This window comes from Dendrobates tinctorius, unplaced genomic scaffold (assembly GCF_039654945.1).
Source record: "Dendrobates tinctorius isolate UK_male_01 unplaced genomic scaffold, ASM3965494v1 ptg000014l, whole genome shotgun sequence".
Lineage (NCBI taxonomy): Eukaryota > Metazoa > Chordata > Amphibia > Anura > Dendrobatidae > Dendrobates > Dendrobates tinctorius.
The window spans coordinates 20,232,972-20,255,162 of NW_027361682.1; the positions used below are offsets into that span (position 1 = coordinate 20,232,972).

Here is a 22,191-nt window from a genome sequence, read left to right on the forward strand (position 1 = left end):
AGGTTTCACAGAAGTAATGGATTTTATGTACTCAATTGTTGAATTAGCAATCATGCTCCAAGAAGGGGAGTCCATGAGAAATTGCGGATGATTCCAGAATAATAAATCGTCCCTTGAAATCATAAGAGTAGGTTTACAGAGTGCAGTGGCCATGATTACACTCAGTTTGTAGCTATAAAGACTGAACAGTCACAGCTTAGCAGAGTTAAATGTACAACTTTCCATAAAGGGTGCTCCCAGCACTGCTGGGGGGAGGGCATGGGTGCAACAAGACAGGGACATCAGGGGACACGCCAACAGTCAGTCCAAACCTGCCCAGCTCACCCCTTCAGCTCCACCTGGACCACAAGATCTCCAGAACATCTCCAGCACCGCACACTCCACCAGATTTCCTATCCCGGGATCATCTGCATGCTGGAAATGGGTACAAGTTGTAGGAAAGTTGGCAGGCAGCCAGCAGCTTCACTCTCTCCCAGCTGAAACCAGGCACGGAGCTCCACGAGGACAGAAAGACACTGGTCCCAGCTGGTCGCAGTCTCCACACTACTCCCAGCTCTGCCGAATCCTGTAGCCCTACAGCTCCACGTGGACCACAAGATCTCCAGAACAACTCCAGCACCGCACACTCCACCAGGTTTCCTATCCTGGGATCATCTGCTTGCTGGAAATGGGTACAAGTTGTTGGAAAGTTGGCAGGCAGCCAGCAGCTTCACTCTCTCCCAGCTGAATCCAGGCACGGAGCTCCACGAGGACAGAAAGACACCGGTCCCAGCTGATCGCAGTCTCCACACTACTCCCAGCTCTGCCGAATCCTGTAGCTTCGCAATGGTGAGTGAACCAAAGGGAGAATTAACAATTAAACGGGGTAAAAAACTAAAAAACTCAGGAGCCTCATGCCAGAGCAGCCATCTCTCGGCGCTCCTCCTCCTCCCAAGCCCGTACCTGTCCCGCCTCAGGACTTTTCCTATTGTGTACATTTACAATGCTCCCAAAAAGTGCCAAGAGCACAGACTTGGAGAGGCAGAAAAAAAACAATGGAAACAACTCTACTAACACTACAAGTACAGAAAGTTTTAGAGAGTTTTATTAACAGGGTCATCCACTTGGCCAATCATTAGTGACTGCACCCTAACACTATGTGATGATGGTGAGGTCAGTTATGTTTTTTTTGGTACATGATCTTCCAATTTTAAGACATTTTTGAGACTTTACAAGCTCAATGTGCACCAAAGTGCATCCTTATTGCTGATAGACAAAGATGGTCATGTGTTATAGACCACAGAGTGACCTCAACAAATTCCTCTTGGACTGGAAGCTCAGCACAGAGCCCAGTATATATTGAAGGAGTAGGAAGTTCTTCGGGAAGATACAGTAATTCCTGGACAAAAACTATCAATACCCCATATATTGTTTTGTGCATGTGTTGTAGACCATGGACAGACTTCAGCAAACTCCTCTTGGACTAAAAAAGCTCAGCACAGAGCCCAGCTTATATCCGAGGAGTAGATCGCTTTTCTGGCAGGTATCTGTTGGAGAAGCCTTATCTGCATAGAGGAGATTGATAGCACCTGTATCTCCTCAGACAATATATGTTGTTTTGTGAATTCGCTTTCTGGCCTACCTCTGGTTACTAGTGAAGGAAGTGGAGCTGGTTATATTGACAGAGGGGTCGCGAGTTCTCTTTCCGGTCTCTCTCTGGTGGTTACTGGTGGTAATGGAGCTGATCTAATTAACAGAGGCCTGCCACCTGATAATGAGTAGGATGACTGGAGATCTGGAGTTTCTGACTGGATTTAAGACAGCCGACTCCCTCTATCCCTGCTGGTGATTTTTTCCTGCCTCCTGAGGTCTTAGTTTCCTGCTCAGTCTCTGCATGCTCAGCTAAGTGTTCTTTTGCTATTGTTCACATTTGATCTGGTTTTGTCTATTTCAGTTTTATGTGTTCAGCCAGCTCCGGCTGGGGCTGTGCTGAATTTCCATCCCTATGTTACTGCTTGTGCCAGTTTGTTTTTGTCCCTTATTAGATTGGCCTCTTTTTGTTATGCTTTCAGAATATACCAGAGTGCTGATATAGTGGGCAAAGTCTAGTGACTTAAGTATTTTTCTATCAGACCTGTTGGGCATTTTTTGCAGGGTTTTTTGCGTGATTGCAGGCAGAGTCTTTCCTTTCCTGTCCTGTCTAGTTAGTGTGGGCTCCATCATATGCTCAGTCTATTTTCCTATCTGCGTTTGTGTTTTCATCTTGTCTCACCGACAATATACTGTATGTTTGGGGGCTATATATTCCTTTGGGGTCTGCTCTGGGGCAGTTTAGATTTCCCCTTTCTTGCTTTAGGCTTATTTAGTTCTCTGGCTGTGTCGAGGCATCTAGGATCATCGTAGGTATGCTCCACGGCTACTGCTAGTTGTATGGATAGGATCAGGGGTCTGCAATCCACTTATTTACCAACCTCTCTGGTTTTCTGTGACTTAGCTTGGTCTTGCTTTCCTCCTCGGTGACACAATCATAACAATGTGTTGTGTCCAAACACAACGGTCCAAATCATGGACAGACCTCAGCAAACTCCTCTTGGACTGGTAAAAGCTCAGAAAAGAGCCCAGCTTATATCGAAGGAGTAGACCGCTTTTCTGGCAGGTACTTGATGGAAGAAGCTATTTTATTCCACATAGAGGAGATGGACAGCACCTGTCTCTCCTCAGACAATACTGTTGTGTCCAAACGCAATAGTAGAAAAATTTGCCAAGAGCACAAACACGGTGAAAGATGAAAGACTATGACGGACAACTTAAGTAAAACTTCAAGTACGGAAAGTTTTAGAGACTTTTAATAAAATAGATCTCTCAATTTTGAAATGTTTTTGAGACACCACATGTGCACCAAAATGGATGTAGAGTGGACCCTTATTGCTGGAGGACAATGATGGCCAAGTCTCGCTCTTAAGCAACTTATCAAAACACATATGTAACCAGTCACCCAGCGATGATGGCAATCCACTACATACCTAATGGACATGGATATATAGTTGAACTATACTCACAAAATGCCAAAAATGTGGAGATGATGATCGTATGGTGAAAACATAAAAACAAGCATTGATGCACTGCATTGCTGAAGGATACCAGTTATCTTGCCTCTTACTTGGATATCGATGCAGAGTGGATGTCTATTAAAAATCCAAAGACACTCTAGCCTAGATGGTGACCGTACAATAAAACAATGTATGTGTAATGACTACATGTAATAGTGTCCTTTGTGTAGAGCACAGCATACATATAGGTGTCCATCACATACAATCCCATTACATGAATATAACCCGTATACTATAGAATGTTGCTCCATGAACAGAACTCCCTGTTGTAACGATAATGTACCTATCATGTATGATTTTCCAGCTGTGACCCCCCTTGCTCCAGTGGAGATTTCTTCACACACACACTCAGCGTAACCTGAGACACCAGTGAGTGATTTCCCTCCTCTCAGCAGGGAGCTCCTTTGTCTTCCCATGTGCTCTGACTTCCTATAGACAATAATGAGAATCTAATCATTTGGTCATAAAACGATGTTAGGTTGTGATAGAGTGATGAAAATTACATATCTGGGACATTCTTCGACAGGACTATTTAGCCTGTGTTTTTCCCAGTTCTAACTTCAACAGAATCCGAGAAGTGGATTCCTGTGCAGCCGCTGCAGCTCGATGCTTCATGTTTGGTTTTCAATGAATGCCAGAGACAAGCTGAATAAGAAGATACTATGTGCGTTTCTATATGAGATACCCTCTGCGAGATATGATTATTATAGTTTTCCTAGACAGATTGTAACTCGGAAAGCAGGGGGAGGACAGCCACAAGCCAGCCCGTTTAGTGATGTCACAAGCCCAGGGGTATAAGTCACTTTTACACAGGACAGCCCTCATTCTAGCCTGGGAAAGTGCTGCATCCAGACCCCTCAATGCATTGTGATGTTTGGCTCTTCCCACCAGCATGGTTTTACCTGAAATGATCTAAGTAACTTTTGAGTTCCTCTTTTCTTCTGTTAATCCTCTTTTTTTCATTTGTAATTGCTGTGTACATAATTTAATTGTCTCACATTGTAAAATCTTTTTATACCTTTTGTAAACACTGCCTCCCTTTTCAAGTAAAATATAAAATTATTACTAGTCGTTCTCTATGTTCTATGACGAATTTACACGTGCCTGAAGTTGATTACGCTACTAATTTGGGTTGGCTTCGGAACCCCTGTATTAATTTAAAATATTAATATAGAAATTGGAAGCTGGTGGCAGCAAAGTGTGTTTTGGCTAGGTGGGTAGCATTGGCAGTGACAGAGCGGATTTTATAAGCTGATTGTGTGGCTGCGGCCAAAGCATTTATAATTCCCTCGCTGCAACGGGCCTAATAGCCAGTGCACAACAAGTAGCCCGTCCGGCAACTAATTATCCTAGGTGCAGTTCCCTGACTGACTAGAGGGTAAAGGGGGCGCCGGAGAGCTGCAAGTTCCAAAGCAGAATTGGAAAGTGGGATATACAGTGGGGAAAAAAAGTATTTAGTCAGTCAGCAATAGTGCAAGTTCCACCACTTAAAAAGATGAGAGGCGTCTGTAATTTACATCATAGGTAGACCTCAACTATGGGAGACAAACTGAGAAAAAAAAAATCCAGAAAATCACATTGTCTGTTTTTTTTCATTTTATTTGCATATTATGGTGGAAAATAAGTATTTGGTCAGAAACAAAATTTCATCTCAATACTTTGTGATATATCCTTTGTTGGCAATGACAGAGGTCAAACGTTTTCTGTAAGTCTTCACAAGGTTGCCACACACTGTTGTTGGTATGTTGGCCCATTCCTCCATGCAGATCTCCTCTAGAGCAGTGATGTTTTTGGCTTTTCGCTTGGCAACATGGACTTTCAACTCCCTCCAAAGGTTTTCTATAGGGTTGAGATCTGGAGACTGGCTAGGCCACTCCAGGACCTTGAAATGCTTCTTTCGAAGCCACTCCTTCGTTGCCCTGGCGGTGTGCTTTGGATCATTGTCATGTTGAAAGACCCAGCCACATTTCATCTTCAATGCCCTTGCTGATGGAAGGAGGTTTGCACTCAAAATCTCACGATACATGGCCCCATTCATTCTTTCATGTACCCGGATCAGTCGTCCTGGCCCCTTTGCAGAGAAACAGCCCCAAAGCATGATGTTTCCACCACCATGCTTTACAGTAGGTATGGTGTTTGATGGATGCAACTCAGTATTCTTTTTCCTCCAAACACGACAAGTTGTGTTTCTACCAAACAGTTCCAGTTTGGTTTCATCAGACCATAGGACATTCTCCCAAAACTCCTCTGGATCATCCAAATGCTCTCTAGCAAACTTCAGACGGGCCCGGACATGTACAGGCTTAAGCAGTGGGACACGTCTGGCACTGCAGGATCTGAGTCCATGGTGGCGTAGTGTGTTAATTATGGTAGCCTTGTTACATTGGTCCCAGCTCTCTGCAGTTCATTCACTAGGTCCCCCCCGCGTGGTTCTGGGATTTTTGCTCACCGTTCTTGTGATCATTCTGACCCCACGGGGTGGGATTTTGCGTGGAGCACCAGATCGAGGGAGATTATCAGTGGTCTTGTATGTCTTCCATTTTCTAATTATTGCTCCCACAGTTGATTTCTTCACTCCAAGCTGGTTGGCTATTGCAGATTCAGTCTTCCCAGCCTGGTGCAGGGCTACAATTTTGTTTCTGGTGTCCTTTGACAGCTCTTTGGTCTTCACCATAGTGGAGTTCGGAGTCAGACTGTTTGAGGGTGTGCACAGGTGTCTTTTTATACTGATAACAAGTTTATACAGGTGCCATTACTACAGGTAATGAGTGGAGGAAAGAGGAGACTCTTAAAGAAGAAGTTACAGGTCTGTGAGAGCCAGAAATCTTGATTGCTTGTTTCTGACCAAATACTTATTTTCCACCATAATATGCAAATAAAATGAAAAAAAACAGACAATGTGATTTTCTGGATTTTTTTTTCTCAGTTTGTCTCCCATAGTTGAGGTCTACCTATGATGTAAATTACAGACACCTCTCATCTTTTTAAGTGGTGGAACTTGCACTATTGCTGACTGACTAAATACTATTTTGCCCCACTGTACATATATCCCGGCAGTTTGTAACACATTGTGGCAGCGGTGGGATAACTAAAATAAGCCCCCCTGCGGTAAATTGTTAGGTCAAGACTAGCTTGCTGTTTTCATCACATTGTGGCAGCAGTGGGATAATGAAGATAAGCCCCCCTGTACGTGTGATAGCCGTGTGCAGCCAAAGGTCACACCCCTGATCGTGACACCTGTTGAGACTGGTGATTTCCTTTCAACTTTTATAGGAACGTTTCATCAAAACTTGGAGTGTAATAAGACCTAATGTCATAATGTGCCAGTCCTATGAGGGATGAACAGGTTGATTGTGCGGTCAAATGACAAAAAAAAGTAGATATGTCAGTATTATCGCAAAATCATCCAATGGTTCATTTCCAATATGTGTTTTTTTTGCCATAATTTTTGAAAAATCACTGCAGATCGGTGGTGCTTTGCTACAATTTTGCAAAAATTTCTGCAAAAAAGCACAATATGGCTGAAAACTGTGACTTTTTTCCCAAATATTTCATAAATTTGGCAAATTTGCAACAAAATCATTAAAAATTAGGTGAAATAAACCACAAAGAAAATTTCTCAAGTAGATACACCCTAATGCTTATACGTGACCAAACTTGCACCATTAGGCTACGTTCCCACGATGAGCATCTTAGTGAGTTTTTGATGTTGAAGATATACCGCACCCATCAAGTAAAGTTACTTGCATTTTTTTCAAAAATATGCACCATCAAAACATCAACAAAAACTCATCATGGGAACGTAGCCTTATGGTCATGGCAAAAAGATCCAGATAAACAGAGAGTTTTTTTCATTCGTTGCCATGTACATTGTGGTGTAGTAACCACTGTGTCCGCTAGGGGGCGCTGTGTGGATGTCCCAAGAGAGAGGATGAGTGGCAAAATATGGAAGGAACGTTATGTAACTCAAGGTGGGTGGCCTTGAGATGGAGACTTATGTATGTGTGTGGATCAGCAATGACATTGCTGAGGTGTTGCTTCAATGTGTCAGGGAGAAGTCTCCAGGTAACTAGGGAGATGGGCGGGCCTGGTTACCTGCAAACCCACCCAAGGGGTGTGTTTAAAGAACACTGTTGTAAAGAGTGTGTAAATGCTTGAAGGACCTGTGATGAGGTCAGAGTCATGTGACCCGGTGGGCGTGGCTATGGACCATATAATGTGGCCAGGATAGGTCACATGTGGTGAATGCTGGGACCCGATTGGGCCATGTGGAAGGTCCCGGCAGGCCTAGGTGGAAGAAGGTGTGCTACCTTCCTGAAGACCACGTGCTGAGGCTGCTGACCCGGGGAGGCCTATGTATATTGGCTGTATGTGAGGACGGATAAGCCTCCTGTGTTTGCTGAGGCTCCAGGACTGAGCCTGAAATCATGGACACTTATACTTGCTTTCGCCTGAGCTAAAGGCTATTCCTTATGTTATGTGCTGGTTTATGGGTTATGGAGCAATAAACCCTATGAACTTTTAAAGGAATGTGCCTCCTGTGTTATGATTGAGTCACCGTAGGAGGCAAAAATAGAAATGCTAGCTAAGTCCAGAAAACCAGAGAAGTTGGCAGCTATCGGATTGCAGACCCCTGAACCTATCAACACAACTAGCAGTAGCCGTGGGGGCTCCTACGATGCCCTAGGCCCCTCGATCACAGCCGGAGGACTACATAGCCTAAAGACAGAAAGGGAAATCTAAACTGCCCCAGAGCAGACCCCAAAGCAAAAGGCAGCCCCCCACATATAATGACGGTGAAGCAAGAAGAAAGAACAAAACACAGACAGAAAGATAGACTGAGCAAAGATGGGGCCCAAGCTAGCTTAGACAGGAAAGGACAGGAAGGCTGCTGTCTGCAATCCGTGAAAAAACCCTATGAAAATAAGAGCCAGCAAACTGACAGTAAAAAAGGCCCTGAAGACGCTAGGCTTCAAAAAAGGCTATGTCAGTACTCAGGAATATTCTGAAGACAGAGCAACAGGCAAAAGGAGATTCAGCTCACCCCAGCAGGGAATGGCAGAATCCAGAAAAGCAAGGAAAACAAAACACTAATGCAAAAAGGCAAAGCAGAAATCTTAGCTTTAGATGAGCAGGAATCAGACTGGTTTCCTAGAAGTCCACAGAGAAATCACCCGCAGGCCAGAAGGGCGTCGGCAGCCTTATATCCAGTCATTAACTCCACTCAGCCAGTCATCATCATCAGCCCCAGGTGTTTGACAATCAGGCTCACTACCTTTCTTCACCAGAAGAGCGAGTTCCTCGGGCCTCAGTAGTGAAGGGGAAAATGAACTCACAACAGTACCTCCCCCTTGAGGAGGGGTCACCGAACCCTCAACCACACCACCAGGGCGATCAGGGTGAGCCAGATGAAAGGCACGCACCAATCTTTTGGCATGAATATCAGAGGCAGAGACCCAGGAATTATCCTCCTGACCATAACCCTTCCACTTAACCAAATACTGGAGTCTCCGTCTAGCCAGACGGGAATCCAGTACTTTCTCTACCTCATATTCCATGTTACCTTCAACCAATACAGGGTCTGGAGGTGCAACCCCCGGAACAACAGGTTCAACAAACCTCTTCAACAAAGATTTATGGAACACATTATGGATTTTAAATGTGACAGGAAGAGCCAAACGAAAAGAGACCGGATTAATAATCTCCAAAATCTTATAAGGTCCAATAAATCTAGGCTTAAACTTAGAGAAGCCACCTTCATAGCAATATTTTTTGATGATAACCACACCATATCACCAACCTTAAACTGGGGACCAATGTTCCTATGTCGGTTGGAAAACCGCTGGGCCTTTTCCTGGGAGAGAGATAACTTATCCACCACTTGGTCCCAGATCTGGTGCATTCTCTCCATCACAGTGTCAACACCTGGGCAGGCAGAGGGCTCCACCTGCCCTGAAGAAAATCGAGGATGAAACCCAAAGTTACAAAAAAAAGGTGACATCAAAGTGGCAGAACTAGCTCTATTATTTAAAGCAAATTCGGCCAAGGGCAAAAATGAAACCCAATCATCCTGATCAGCAGAAATAAAACATCTCAAATATGACTCCAAGGTCTGGTTTGTTCTCTCTGTCTGCCCATTGGTCTGAGGGTGAAAAGCAGAGGAGAAGGACAACTGAATTCCCAGCTTGGAACAGAAAGTTCTCCAAAATCTAGACACAAACTGGACTCCTCTGTCAGATACAATGTTCTCAGGAATCCCGTGCAAGTGAACCACCTGTTGTAAAAACAGGGGCACCAATTCAGAGGAAGACGGCAACTTAGGGAGTGGTACAAGATGAACCATCTTAGAGAACCTATCACAAATCACCCAAATAACAGTCATCCTTTGAGAGACAGGCATATCAGAGATGAAATCCATTGAAATATGGGTCCATGGCCTCTTGGGGACAGGCAAAGGCATCAACAACCCACTAGAACGAGAACACGATTTAGACCGGGAGCACGTCCCACAGGACTGCACAAAATTCCTGACATCACGAGACAAGGAGGGCCACCAAAAAGACCGACTCACCAGATCTCTAGTACCAAAAATACCTGGATGACCAGCCAAAGCAGAGCAATGAACTTCAGACATCACTCTCTTCTTCCACTGGTCAGGAACATACAACTTTCCACTGGGACAACGCTCAGGTTTGTCCTCCTGGAACTCTTCCAGAGCACGTCTCAAATCGGGAGAGATGGCAGAAAGAACTACCCCTTTGCCTAAGATGGTAGCAGGCTTGGTCACCACAGGAGAATCAGCAACGAAGCTCCTAGAGAGGGCGTCAGCCTTGACATTCTTAGTTCCAGGAAGAAAAGAAACCACAAAATCAAAACGTGTAAAAAACAAGGCCCACCTAGCCTGTCTAGGGTTCAAGCGCTTAGCCGACTCTAGGTAAATCAAATTCTTGTGGTCAGTGAGGACCACGACTTGATGCTTAGCTCCCTCCAACCAATGTCTCCACTCCTCAAATGCCCATTTCATGGCTAACAGTTCCCGATTCCCCACATCATAGTTACGTTCAGATGGAGAGAACTTTCGGGAAAAGAAAGCACAGGGATTTATTTTAGATGTTACAGGATCCTTTTGGGACAAAACAGCTCCTGCACCAATCTCAGAAGCATCCACCTCTACCTGGAACGGAAGTGAGACATCAGGTTGCCGCAAAACCGGGGCGGAGGTGAATCTTCGCTTCAGCTCCTGAAAGGAAGAAACAGCCTCCGGAGACCAATTTAACACATCAGCACCCTTCTTAGTCAAATCAGTCAATGGCTTGGCAATACTAGAAAATTTTGCTATAAATTTCCGATAAAAATTAGCAAATCCCAAAAACTTCTGGAGGGCCTTCAAAGAAGTGGGCTGAACCCAATCGTAAATGGCCTGTACCTTGGCCGGGTCCATTTCAATAGTTGACGGGGACAAAATAAATCCCAAAAAAGAAATCCTCTGTACTCCAAAAAGGCATTTAGATCCTTTGACATACAGGGAATTCTCCCTCAAGATCCGGAACACAGTCCGAATATGTTCCACATGAGAATCCCAATCCTTGGAGAAGATCAAAATATCATCCAGATAGATAATCAAAAATTTATCGACAAAATCTCGGAAAATATCGTTCATGAAGCACTGGAAGACAGAAGGGGCATTAGTGAGCCCAAAAGGCATCACCAGGTACTCAAAATGTCCCTCCGGAGTATTAAACACCGTCTTCCATTCATCCCCATGCTTAATGCGAATAAGATTATACGCCCCCCTGAGGTCAAGCTTGGTAAACCAGCAAGCACCTTTAACTCTGGAGAATAGATCAGAAATAAGGGGTAACGGATACTGATATTTAACAGTAATTTTGTTGAGAGCACGATAATCAATACAAGGTCTTAATGATCCATCCTTTTTGGCTACAAAAAAAAACCCGGCACCTAAGGGTGACGAGGATGGTCTAATATGACCCTTCTCCAATGCCTCCTTAATATAGGATCGCATAGCCTCATGCTCGGGTACAGATAAATTGAAGAGCCGACCCTTGGGAAATTTACACCCCAGGCTCAGTTCAATTGCACAGTCATAACTCCTATGAGGAGGCAGAGACGCAGACTCATTCTCACTAAATACATCATAAAAGTCCGCCAAATAATCAGGAACACCATGCGACTGAGGAGAGGTGGAAAACACCGGAGCCTCACTAAAGGCACACCGACAACCCCAACTCACCACAGACACAGATTTCCAATCCAAAACTGGATTATGAATTTGTAACCAGGGAAACCCCAGAACAATAGTATCATGCAGATTATGTAACACCAAAAACCTGCAATTTTCTTGATGGTCTGGGGCGACCCGCATTACCACCTGGGTCCAAAACTGAGGTTTATTTTTAGCCAAAGGAGTAGCATCAATCCCCCTCAAAGGGATAGGCGTCTGCAGAGGTGTCATCGGAAATCCACAACGTTTAGCAAAATCCAAGTCCATTAGGTTTAGAGCTGCTCCCGAATCCACAAAAGCCTTGGCGGAAAATGTGGACAGGGAGCAGATCAGAGTAATAGCCAGAAGAAACTTAGGTTGAACACCACCAACAGAAAACGTGTGTGCAAGGCGTTTCTCGCATTTAGGACAGACAGAAATAATATGTGAGGCATCTCCATAGAAAAAACACAACTTATTACGCCTTCTGAACTCCTGACGCTGCTCTCTGGAAAAAACTCTATCACATTGCATAGGTTCAGACATCTGTTCAACAGGTGGCAACACCTCTCGTGCAGCTCTGCGTTCGCGCAAACGCCGATCAACCTGAATGGCTAAAGACATAGAATCGTCAAGACCAGAGGGAACAGGAAATCCCACCATAGTATCTTTTACGGCTTCTGACAACCCCTTCCGAAAGAGAGCAGCCAAGGCATTATCATTCCAGGTAGTAAGTACTGCCCACTTTCGGAATTTTTGACAGTACAATTCTGCAGAATCACGACACTGGTTCAATGCCAGCAGGGTCTTTTCAGCCTGATCAATGGCATTAGGTTCGTCATACAACAACCCCAAGGCCTGAAAAAATGTGTTCACATTAGTCAGAATAGGATCATCTGGTTTCAAAGAAAACGCCCAATCCTGGGGATCGCCACGCAGCAAAGAGATGACAATTTTAACCTGCTGCGCGGAGCTCCCTGACGAGTTAGGCTTCAAGGCAAAAAATAATTTACAATTATTTTTGAAATTCAAAAATTTAGACCGATCCCCAAAAAATACATCAGGTGTAGGAATCTTTGGTTCAGCAGCATGTGAATGAGCAAGGTAGGCGGAAATTCCCCGCACTTCCGCAGCGAGCTGCTCCACACGATCAGACAATTGCTTTATCTCCATTGAGAGAAAAAAAAATTCCCCCTACGGCCTCAGAGATATAGAGGAAAAAATATACACACCTTTTTTTTTTTTTTTTTTTTTCATACAATTCTTTCCTGCAATTGAGTACCCTAGGATCTGCGGTATGGCGGGTGATTCTGTTATGATTGAGTCACCATAGGAGGCAAAAATAGAAATGCTAGATAAGTCCAGAAAACCAGAGCAGTTGGCAGCTATCGGATTGCAGACCCCTGAACCTATCAACACAACTAGCAGTAGCCGTGGGGGGCTCCTACGATGCCCTAGGCCCCTCGATCACAGCCGGAGGACTACATAGCCTAAAGACAGAAAGGGAAATCTAAACTGCCCCAGAGCAGACCCCAAAGCAAAAGGCAGCCCCCCACATATAATGACGGTGAAGCAAGAAGAAAGAACAAAACACAGACAGAAAGATAGACTGAGCAAAGATGGGGCCCAAGCTAGCTTAGACAGGAAAGGACAGGAAGGCTGCTGTCTGCAATCCGTGAAAAAACCCTATGAAAATAAGAGCCAACAAACTGACAGTAAAAAAGGCCCTGAAGACGCTAGGCTTCAAAAAAGGCTATGTCAGTACTCAGGAATATTCTGAAGACAGAGCAACAGGCAAAAGGAGATTCAGCTCACCCCAGCAGGGAATGGCAGAATCCAGAATAGCAAGGAAAACAAAACACTAATGCAAAAAGGCAAAGCAGAAATCTTAGCTTTAGATGAGCAGGAATCAGACTGGTTTCCTAGAAGTCCACAGAGAAATCACCCGCAGGCCAGAAGGGCGTCGGCAGCCTTATATCCAGTCATTAACTCCACTCAGCCAGTCATCATCATCAGCCCCAGGTGTTTGACAATCAGGCTCACTACCTTTCTTCACCAGAAGAGCGAGTTCCTCGGGCCTCAGTAGTGAAGGGGAAAATGAACTCACAACACTCCTGGTTGTCTCTTGTCTCACCTAAGCGAGTTGAATCCCTACAACATGCACCATGTAAATATAGTCTAAGGCCTGATGGCATACAGCAGACCAGTGTGTGCAGCCCTTATACCAGTCACTATGGCTCCCTGCTGTCGACAATGTAACCTGTAGCGTACGTACCACGGAGGTATTCTCATGTTTCTATGTTGGCAGACGAGCTTCTATCATTTATCTTTCTGGGTGTCCACTTTTTATTTTAGGAATTGTATTTTAAAATGAAATCCAAATTCTGCCTCAATCTCTTTGTGCTTTCTGTGCACCTACCTGGTATTATGCTACTCGCAGCCACCTTCTTCATGATCTCTCTGGTGGACGGAGGACTACGGACATATCCGACCGTAATGTTGGAACTGTTAATTCTATCCAATGTCCCGACCTCCTCTGCAGGGGAGTGCTGTATGCTATCCAACGAACGATTTTCCCCAATGCTGATTAACATCAACATCAACAATACAAATGCCAAGTTCTGTATCCATTCCTGAAAAAAAAACCACAAAATGCTACAGATGCCTGATAAAATAAATCATCCGGCTAAATCAAGCCCATATCTCATGTTCATGCACTCTGGTTTCTCATCCCTCTTCTCTGCCCACAAGCCTGTGTGATATCCTGATCAATCATTGTTAGTACCCTTCCACTACCACATTCCTCATGCCTCCCACTGGTGATGTGTCCCCGATGCACGGGACTGGCCATGCCCAAGTGTCCACAAATGTGACAGTGGAGGTGGAGGAAGAAAGTACAAGCAGGGCTCTACCAAATCACCTGTCAACATGATTCTTCAGAGGAGTACTGTTATGGTGATAACATACGTGTAAAGTTTATTTTTATTTTACTGGTTAAAAGACTTCAGAACGTAAAAAAACACAAAACTTTCTCGCCATTTTCCGAGACCCGTACATTTTTAATTTCTACAACAACTGAGCTGTAAGAGAACTTGCTCTTTTGTGTGGCAAGCTGTAGTTTTTATTGATACCATTATGGGCTATATACAATGTTTTGACTGCAAAAAAGATAAGAAAAAGGTTGAAGAACCTGCAATTGTTTGATAACTTCTGCAATATGCTGCAAATATAATTACTGAAATTTAAGATTTTTTATGAAGCCACCAGCTGGGCTTCACACGAGTACAAAGATGGCAGTGATGTTTCCTTCAGCAGGCATCCTACTGGCGCAGTGCGATCGTGTCACTGGATTTGGGGGATACAATTGGCATTGGTATGGACCCTGTCTTAGCTGTTTGAGACCGGTTTCACACATCCAGATAATTCCGGTACCGGAAAAAACGGGACCGGAGCTATTCGTGTCCGTGTGTCCGTGTGGACACGTGGTACCTCCGTGTGGCACAAGTGTGGCAACCGTGTGCCGCATCAGGACCACACGGACGGCACCGAGAAGAAGCGCTACAGTAAGCGCTGCTCCCGGCGGCTGGTGCTGACTGCGGCTGACATTCTGCTCTGCCGGCTGGAGAGCAGAATGTATGAAAACCTGACGTGGGGTTTCCCTCATTTTCTGAACCAACCAAACCAACCTTACAGCTGGGGGCTGCATCCTTACTAAAGCCGACAGCTGCGGGCTGATATTCTCAGGCTGGTAAGGGGCCATTGATCTTGGCCCCCCCAGCCTAAAAAGAGCAGCCCCCAGCTGCCCAGAAGAGGCGCATCTATTAGATGCGCCTAATCTGGAGCTCTGCCCGGTTCTTCCCACTTGCCCTGTAGCGGTGTCAAGTGGGGTAATAAAGGGGTTAATGCCACCTTTCTATTATAAGGTGACATTAAGCCTGGATTACTAATAGAGAGGTGTCATTTACAGTCAGCAGCGGTTATAGTCAGCACCAGCTGCCGGGAACAGCAGCTTACAGTAGCGCTTCTTCTCGGCGGCCATCCGTGAGCACGAAGGACTGTGTGAACAGTTCTCTGTGTGCATGTGTGCAGCACGTATTGCGGGCCGTGTGTCCATGTTAAAACGGACACATCTCCGTGTTTTGCACACGGACACACGGTCGTGAAAACACGCTGACATCTGTATAGACCCATTCATTTGAATGGGTCTACGTGTGTCAGTGTCTCCGGTACGTGAGAAAACTGTCACTACACGTACCGGAGACACTGACGTCTGAAACTGGCCTGATACTGACAGCGGCATGTACGTGGTTAAACAGGAGCGTGATGTCTGTACAACACAGCCTGTATACATTCCCGATCCTGCTCCATATACGAACACCCAACACCCACCATATATGTACGGCAGATGTCAGGAAGGGTTAATATATGACTGTTTATGACAACACTCCAAGTGTGTGATGAAGAGGCCATGGATCTGTGGTAGCCATATTTATTTACTGGAAAAGCATTGCAGAAGCGGTGGCAACTTTTCCATTTATTTGAGCAAGGCTTGCCTAAGTGACAATGGAGTCATGCAGCAGACACAAATCTGTTCAGAGGTCGGGACTGGACTTTGGATTTTTTACTGATCCTACTTAAATGCATATTGTGCTCTTGTACTGTTGCAGATGAATATGGGAATGATGGTTTGTCCCCCCACCCCCAATCCACTCCCGTAACATGAGATCATATATGAGGCACATCTGCAAGCCCCAGAGATTCACAGAGATTGGAAAAACAAGATTTGCAAAGCGCCAAGATCACACATATGGAAGGCAAGTAAAATGTCCCAGTTCTCATTGTGGGAATGCTGCACATTTCTGGTAGAACTGCACAGCGAAAATTCAAAGATAAATTGCAATGCCGAAGCTTTCAAATCCAAAGATGAGCTTTCTTAAGACGTGAACCATTTAGCAGGTGATGTATTACGCAGCGGATTTTCTGCATGTAACTTCACATCAGAAAATCCTGCGTGTGTCCATCCCATTCAGATGTATTTCTAGGCTCCGAGGTCGCTAATCTGGACCCACTGATCACAACTTTTTGAACCATCCATACATGGCGACATTTTCTGCAACAAATCTGCAATGAATAATCATCATGAAAATCTGCATGAGCTCTAAGCTGATTTTGAGACATATTTCACCCTGCGCAAATCACAGCATTGGAGGAATGGAAAATTTGCCCTTAATTCCCAGAGATTTGCAGGTGGTGTTTTGTAAAACCCCATTGATATGTATCATACTGTAAACCGTGGAGGATCTCCTATGGGCACTGTGACAGCTATCGTTAGTGGTTAGCACCTTCGGGAGATACATTACTTGCTTACCCAGAAAGTGGAGCATTTCCTCCTCCATTTCAGAAGCAGATTCTTCAGAAGCAGGGCCAAGGTTTGTTGAAGAGGACTGGTATCCATCACAGTCCTCTCCGTCATCTGGAAGACAGAAGGTAGGCAATAAAAAACATTGGCGAGTTCTATTTTTTTCATAGGATCTCTCATATATTCATAAATATAGTAACCCATGCCAAACAATGGCTCTAATTAATATGAATAATACATAGAGTACTGTGAGAATCATGTGGGAATAGTGGATGAGGGCAGGTATATCTCGCCCAGATACCTTTCCTATGTGGCCTAGTCTGGTCAGTATCTCACCTGGTGACTAATGAATAATGGGAGGCGGTTATAAAAGGAGGCCAGGTGGTTGTGTGAGTGTCTCAGCCTGGGGACACAGAGAGCCTGTCTGTGTGAGAGACACATGTGAGTGAAAGCAGTGCCCACTGCAACTGTGGTTTGGCTGGACGGGAGAAGCCCGCCAGTTGGTAGTTAGGTTGTACCTTGTTTAGTTAGTGCCGGACAGGCAAGGATTTGTTTTTTGTTTTATTTCCTTTATGCATTGCTTTCACCTTTAATAAACCTGACCCAGTGTCAGTTATATCCGAATCCCGGCTGTGCGCCTGAGTTTCATGCCGAACGCACGTGACCTTTGACCCCAGCAAAGTCGATCCCGGAGTGTTTTATCACATTGTGTTGGAGAATACGGGCACTACGTGAGAAGCATGAGCATGGAGGACGTGGTGAAAGCGCTGGTACAGTCCACCGCCGTCCAGCAAGAAGCTAATCGGGTGATGATGGCCCAGCTGAAGGAGTTGGTGGACATGACAGCTACTGATCGTTCGCTTCTCCAGCAGGTGGCGCAGCGTCTGGCAAGCTTACCTGAGGTTAGCCTGGAAGCCGAGTCGAGAGTGATTCACATGAGTCGGTACTGGCAGAAGATGACGACCGAAGATGACGTCGAGGCATACCTGACCACGTTTGAACGGACGGCGGTGCGAGAAAAATGGCCGAAGGCACGATGGGCCGGCCTGATTGCCCCGTTTCTTTCCGGTGAGGCCCAAAAGGCTTATTATGACTTAGAACCTGAAGCCGCACAGGACTTTGACAAACTGAAAGTCGAGATCTTGGCCCGGCTGGGAGTGACGACCGCTGTCCGTGCACAGAGAGTGCATCAATGGACTTATCAGCCGGATAAACCTCCACGGTCACAGATGTTCGACCTGATCCACATGACGAAGAAGTGGCTACAACCCGAGGTGTTGACAGCGCCAGAGATAATCCAGAGAGTCGTCATGGACAAGTACCTGAGAGCTCTACTGCCAGCCCTGAGGAAGTGGGTAAGCTTGGAAATCCTACGACGGCAAATCAACTGGTGGATCTGGTTGAACGTTACTCCGTGGCGGAAGGACTCCGAGATAACGCTACCCCACCTCGTTCTTCACCATCTCCACGTGGAACCGGTAAGACTGTTCCAGGGAGTAGGGGAGAAGGAAAAATCCCTAAGACAGTGGGGGAGGGAAATGGGACTGCCCGCATTGCGAGGCCGAGAGTAACGAACTATGGTCTAAGCAAGGGGCCCGTTTCCGCTGCCAAGAGATGGGACACATTGCTGCGAACTGTCCGGTCACTACTGAACCCATGCAGTGCAACGTCACAGACTCTAAAAACCACATGTCTATGGTTGCACGGGTAGTGAGTGTGAATGCCGGTCAAAAGGATGTGGAAAAACACTTGTGTGATTTAACTGTTGATGGCAAAAATGTGGTGGCATTGTTAGACTCGGGAAGTGTGGTGACTCTGGTGAAGGCCAGTCTGGTGTCAGCCCCGACTGGACCATCAGACAAATTTTCTGTAACGTGTGTGCATGGAGACATCTGTGCGTACCTCACAAAGGTCATATGCATTACTACTTCCTATGGGTCTGTGCAACATAAAGTGGGGCTCGTCCCTGCGTTATTGCATGATGTTATCTTGGGCCGGGATTTTCCCCACTTCTGGCAATTGTGGGAGAATCAGTTGATGCCCCCGGGTAATAGTGTACATGATTCTTCTCCCAGGGCGCGTGTGGGTCCTGAACCCCTGGAAGAGGTCTCCCCGGAAGACTCGGGGGAAGAGTCTGCTGGAAATGACCTGCAGTTCCCGTTTTCAGTCATGGCGGGTGATACGGAGGAGACCAGGGAAGAGGAGGAGGCCGACAGCCGTCCACCTCCCCGTTTGCCAGATTTGGAAGTTCAGAAAGATGACTTCCAAAGCGAGCAAATAAAGGATCCTACCCTTTCTCAGGCTAGGACAAATGTAAAAGTGATAAATGGGGTACCCGTAGAACCTGGCTGTAGGCTGGCATATCCTTACATGGTCCTGGAGAATGATTTACTATATCAGATAGAGAAAAAGGGGGAAGACACGGTGCGACTATTAGTCGTGCCAAAACCCTACCGCTGGCAGGTGCTGGACCTGGCCCACAGACATGTGATGGGAGGTCACCTGGGTGTCCAGAAAACCACCGAAAGGATATTACACTGTTTTGTTTGGCCAGGCATGCATCACGATATTCGTGTATATTGTGAGTCTTGTCCTGACTGCCAAGCCTCTGTGCCTAAGCCCCGGTTCTGTAGCCCTTTGGTACCCCTACCTATTATTGAGGTCCCGTTTGAGAGGATTGGGATGGATTTAGTTGGGCTCCTTCCACGGTCTGCACGTGGACACCAACATATCCTGGTCATCTTGGATTATGCCACTCGTTACCCGGAGGCCATCCCTTTGCGTAACACGGCCACCAAGACGATTGCCAAGGAACTGGTGCATGTCTTTAGTCGGGTCGGTATACCAAAACAGATACTGACCGACCAGGGGACTCCCTTTATTTCCAGGGTAATGAAGGAGCTCTGCCGGTTGTTACAAATTGAACCGTTACGCACATCCGTGTATCACCCTCAAACAGACAGGTTGGTCGAACGGTTCAATAAAACTCTGAAGCAGATGCTGAGAAAGGCGATAGACAAGGATGGGAAGAACTGGGACTATTTACTTCCGTATTTGCTTTTTGCCATCAGGGAAGTGCCCCAGTCTTCTACGGGGTTCTCGCCTTTCGAGTTATTGTACGCCCGACGTCCTCGCGGACTGTTAGACGTCGCCAAAGAATCCTGGGAGGGTCAGGTCACTCCGTTTAAAACGGTGATAGATCACGTATCCCAAATGCAGGACCGTATTGCGGCTGTTATGCCTATCGTCAAAGAACACATGATGCAGGCTCAGGGAGCCCAAAAAAGAATATGATAGGGGCGCCAAGATCCGTACGTTTGCACCCGGAGATAGGGTGTTGATCCTGGTCCCCACGGTGGACAGTAAGTTCCTGGCAAAGTGGCAGGGCCCCTTTGAGATTAAGGAAAGAGTTGGTGAAGTAAACTACAAAGTATACTAGGCAGGTAAACGGAAACCTGAACAGGTTTATCATGTAAATCTGATAAAACCCTGGAAAGATCGGTCTGCCTTGTCAGTGGAGCTGGCCCGTCCCGTCTGCTCGCATCCCGTACCAGAGGTACGGGTTGCAGAGACTCTCTCGGAGCGGCAAAAGACTGAGGTCAGGCAGTTTCTACTTCACAACCAAAAGTTTTTCTCAGAAAAACCCAGGCAGACTACGCTAATGAAACATGACATCGTAATGGAACCTGGTGTCACAGTTCACGTGAAACCCTACAGAATTGCGGAAGCGCGCCGTGAAGCCGTTTCCCGAGAAGTGAAGGCAATGTTAGAGTTAGGTGTCATTGAGGAATCGCACAGTGCTTGGTCCAGCCCGATTGTGTTAATTCCTAAACCAGACGGCACAATCCGGTTCTGCAATGACTTCAGGAAACTGAATGCGGTCTCAAAATTTGATGCCTACCCTATGCCCCGGGTCGACGAGTTAATAGATCGGTTAGGAAAAGCCCAGTATATTACGACCCTAGACCTAACAAAGGGGTATTGGCAGATCCCTCTGGCGAAGGCTGCCAGAGAAAAGACAGCATTTGCTACGCCGGAAGGTCTATTTCAGTATGTGTATATGCCGTTTGGACTGCACAGAGCACCGGCGACCTTCCAGAGACTGATGGATCGAGTCCTGAGGCCACATAGGCAGTACGCTTTGGCCTATTTGGATGACATTGTCATTTACAACTTGGACTGGGAGACTCATCTCCAGAAAGTACAAGCTGTGATTGACGACCGATTGACGACCTGTGGGACGCAGGTCTAACCGCACACCCCAAGAAATGTCACATCAGGCTAGAAGAAGCCCGGTATTTGGGGTATGTAATTGGGAGGGGTGTTGTTAAACCCCAGGTTGATAAGATTCAAGCGGTTCAGGACTGGCCACAACCTGTCAACAAGAAGCAGGTGCAAGCCTTACTGGGGATCGCCGGCTCTTATCGCGGGTTCATACCCAATTTTGCAGCCATCGCTACCCCCGACGGGTCTTACCAAAGGGAAAGACTCCGTCATGATTAAATGGAATTTAGCGGCTGAAGAAGCCTTCCATAGCCTAAAACGGGCACTTTGCTCTCAACCCGTACTGGTGACTCCGGACTTCCGCAGCGAGTTTGTGGTACAAACGGATGCCTCTGATACCGGTATCGGGGCCGTACTGTCACAAGTGAGGGAAGGAGTGGAACACCCGGTCCTCTATCTCAGCAGGAAGCTGAATAAACATGAGCAAAAGTATGCGGTAGTAGAAAAAGAGTGCCTAGCCATTAAGTGGGCTCTAGAGGCCCTCAAATATTACCTGGTGGGCAGAAAGTTCAGGCTGATCACTGACCATGCCCCTCTCAAGTGGATGCACTTGCACAAGGAACGGAATAGCCGGGTGACCCGGTGGTTCCTTGCCCTGCAGGCCTACACTTCTACAGTGGAGCACCGCCCAGGGGTACAGATGGGGAATGCAGATGCCCTGTCCTGAGTGCACTGTTTGGCGGGTGTCTTTGCTCGACCAGAGTGGTCTGAGCAGAGGGGGGGATATGTGAGAATCATGTGGGAATAGTGGATGAGGGCAGGTATATCTCGCCCAGATACCTTTCCTATGTGGCCTAGTCTGGTCAGTATCTCACCTGGTGACTAATGAATAATGGGAGGCGGATATAAAAGGATGCCAGGTGGTGGTGTGAGTGTCTCAGCCTGGGAACACAGAGAGCCTGTCTGTGTGAGAGACACACGTGAGTGAAAGCAGTGCCCACTGCAACTGTGGTTTGGCTGGACAGGAGAAGCCCGCCAGTTGGTAGTTAGGTTGTACCTTGTTTAGTTAGTGCCGGACAGGCAAGGATTTGTTTTATGTTTTATTTCCTTTATGCACTGCTTTCACCTTTAATAAACCTGACCCAGTGTCAGTTGTATCCGAATCCCGGCTGTGCGCCTGAGTTTCATGCTGAACGCACGTGACCTTTGACCCCAGCAAAGGCGATCCCGGAGTGTTTTATCACAGTACATATTCCACAATTGCTATCACCTTACAGGGGCTGTCACACAACAGATCC

General features: G+C 46.3%; 1 protein-coding gene across 2 annotated transcripts in view; it reads right to left on the reverse strand.

Moving 5' to 3' along the window:
• Positions 1-22,191, reverse strand: part of LOC141072763 (ABC-type organic anion transporter ABCA8-like) — a 313,983-nt gene that overhangs the window by 288,808 nt on the left and 2,984 nt on the right. For both annotated transcript variants that reach the window (XM_073559970.1, XM_073559969.1), the window contains exons 2-3: positions 16,679-16,783; positions 13,730-13,943 (exon numbers count right to left, since the gene is read on the reverse strand). In XM_073559970.1, the coding sequence (XP_073416071.1) occupies positions 13,730-13,943; positions 16,679-16,783 (319 nt within the window). The remainder of the gene's footprint in view (positions 1-13,729; positions 13,944-16,678; positions 16,784-22,191) is intronic.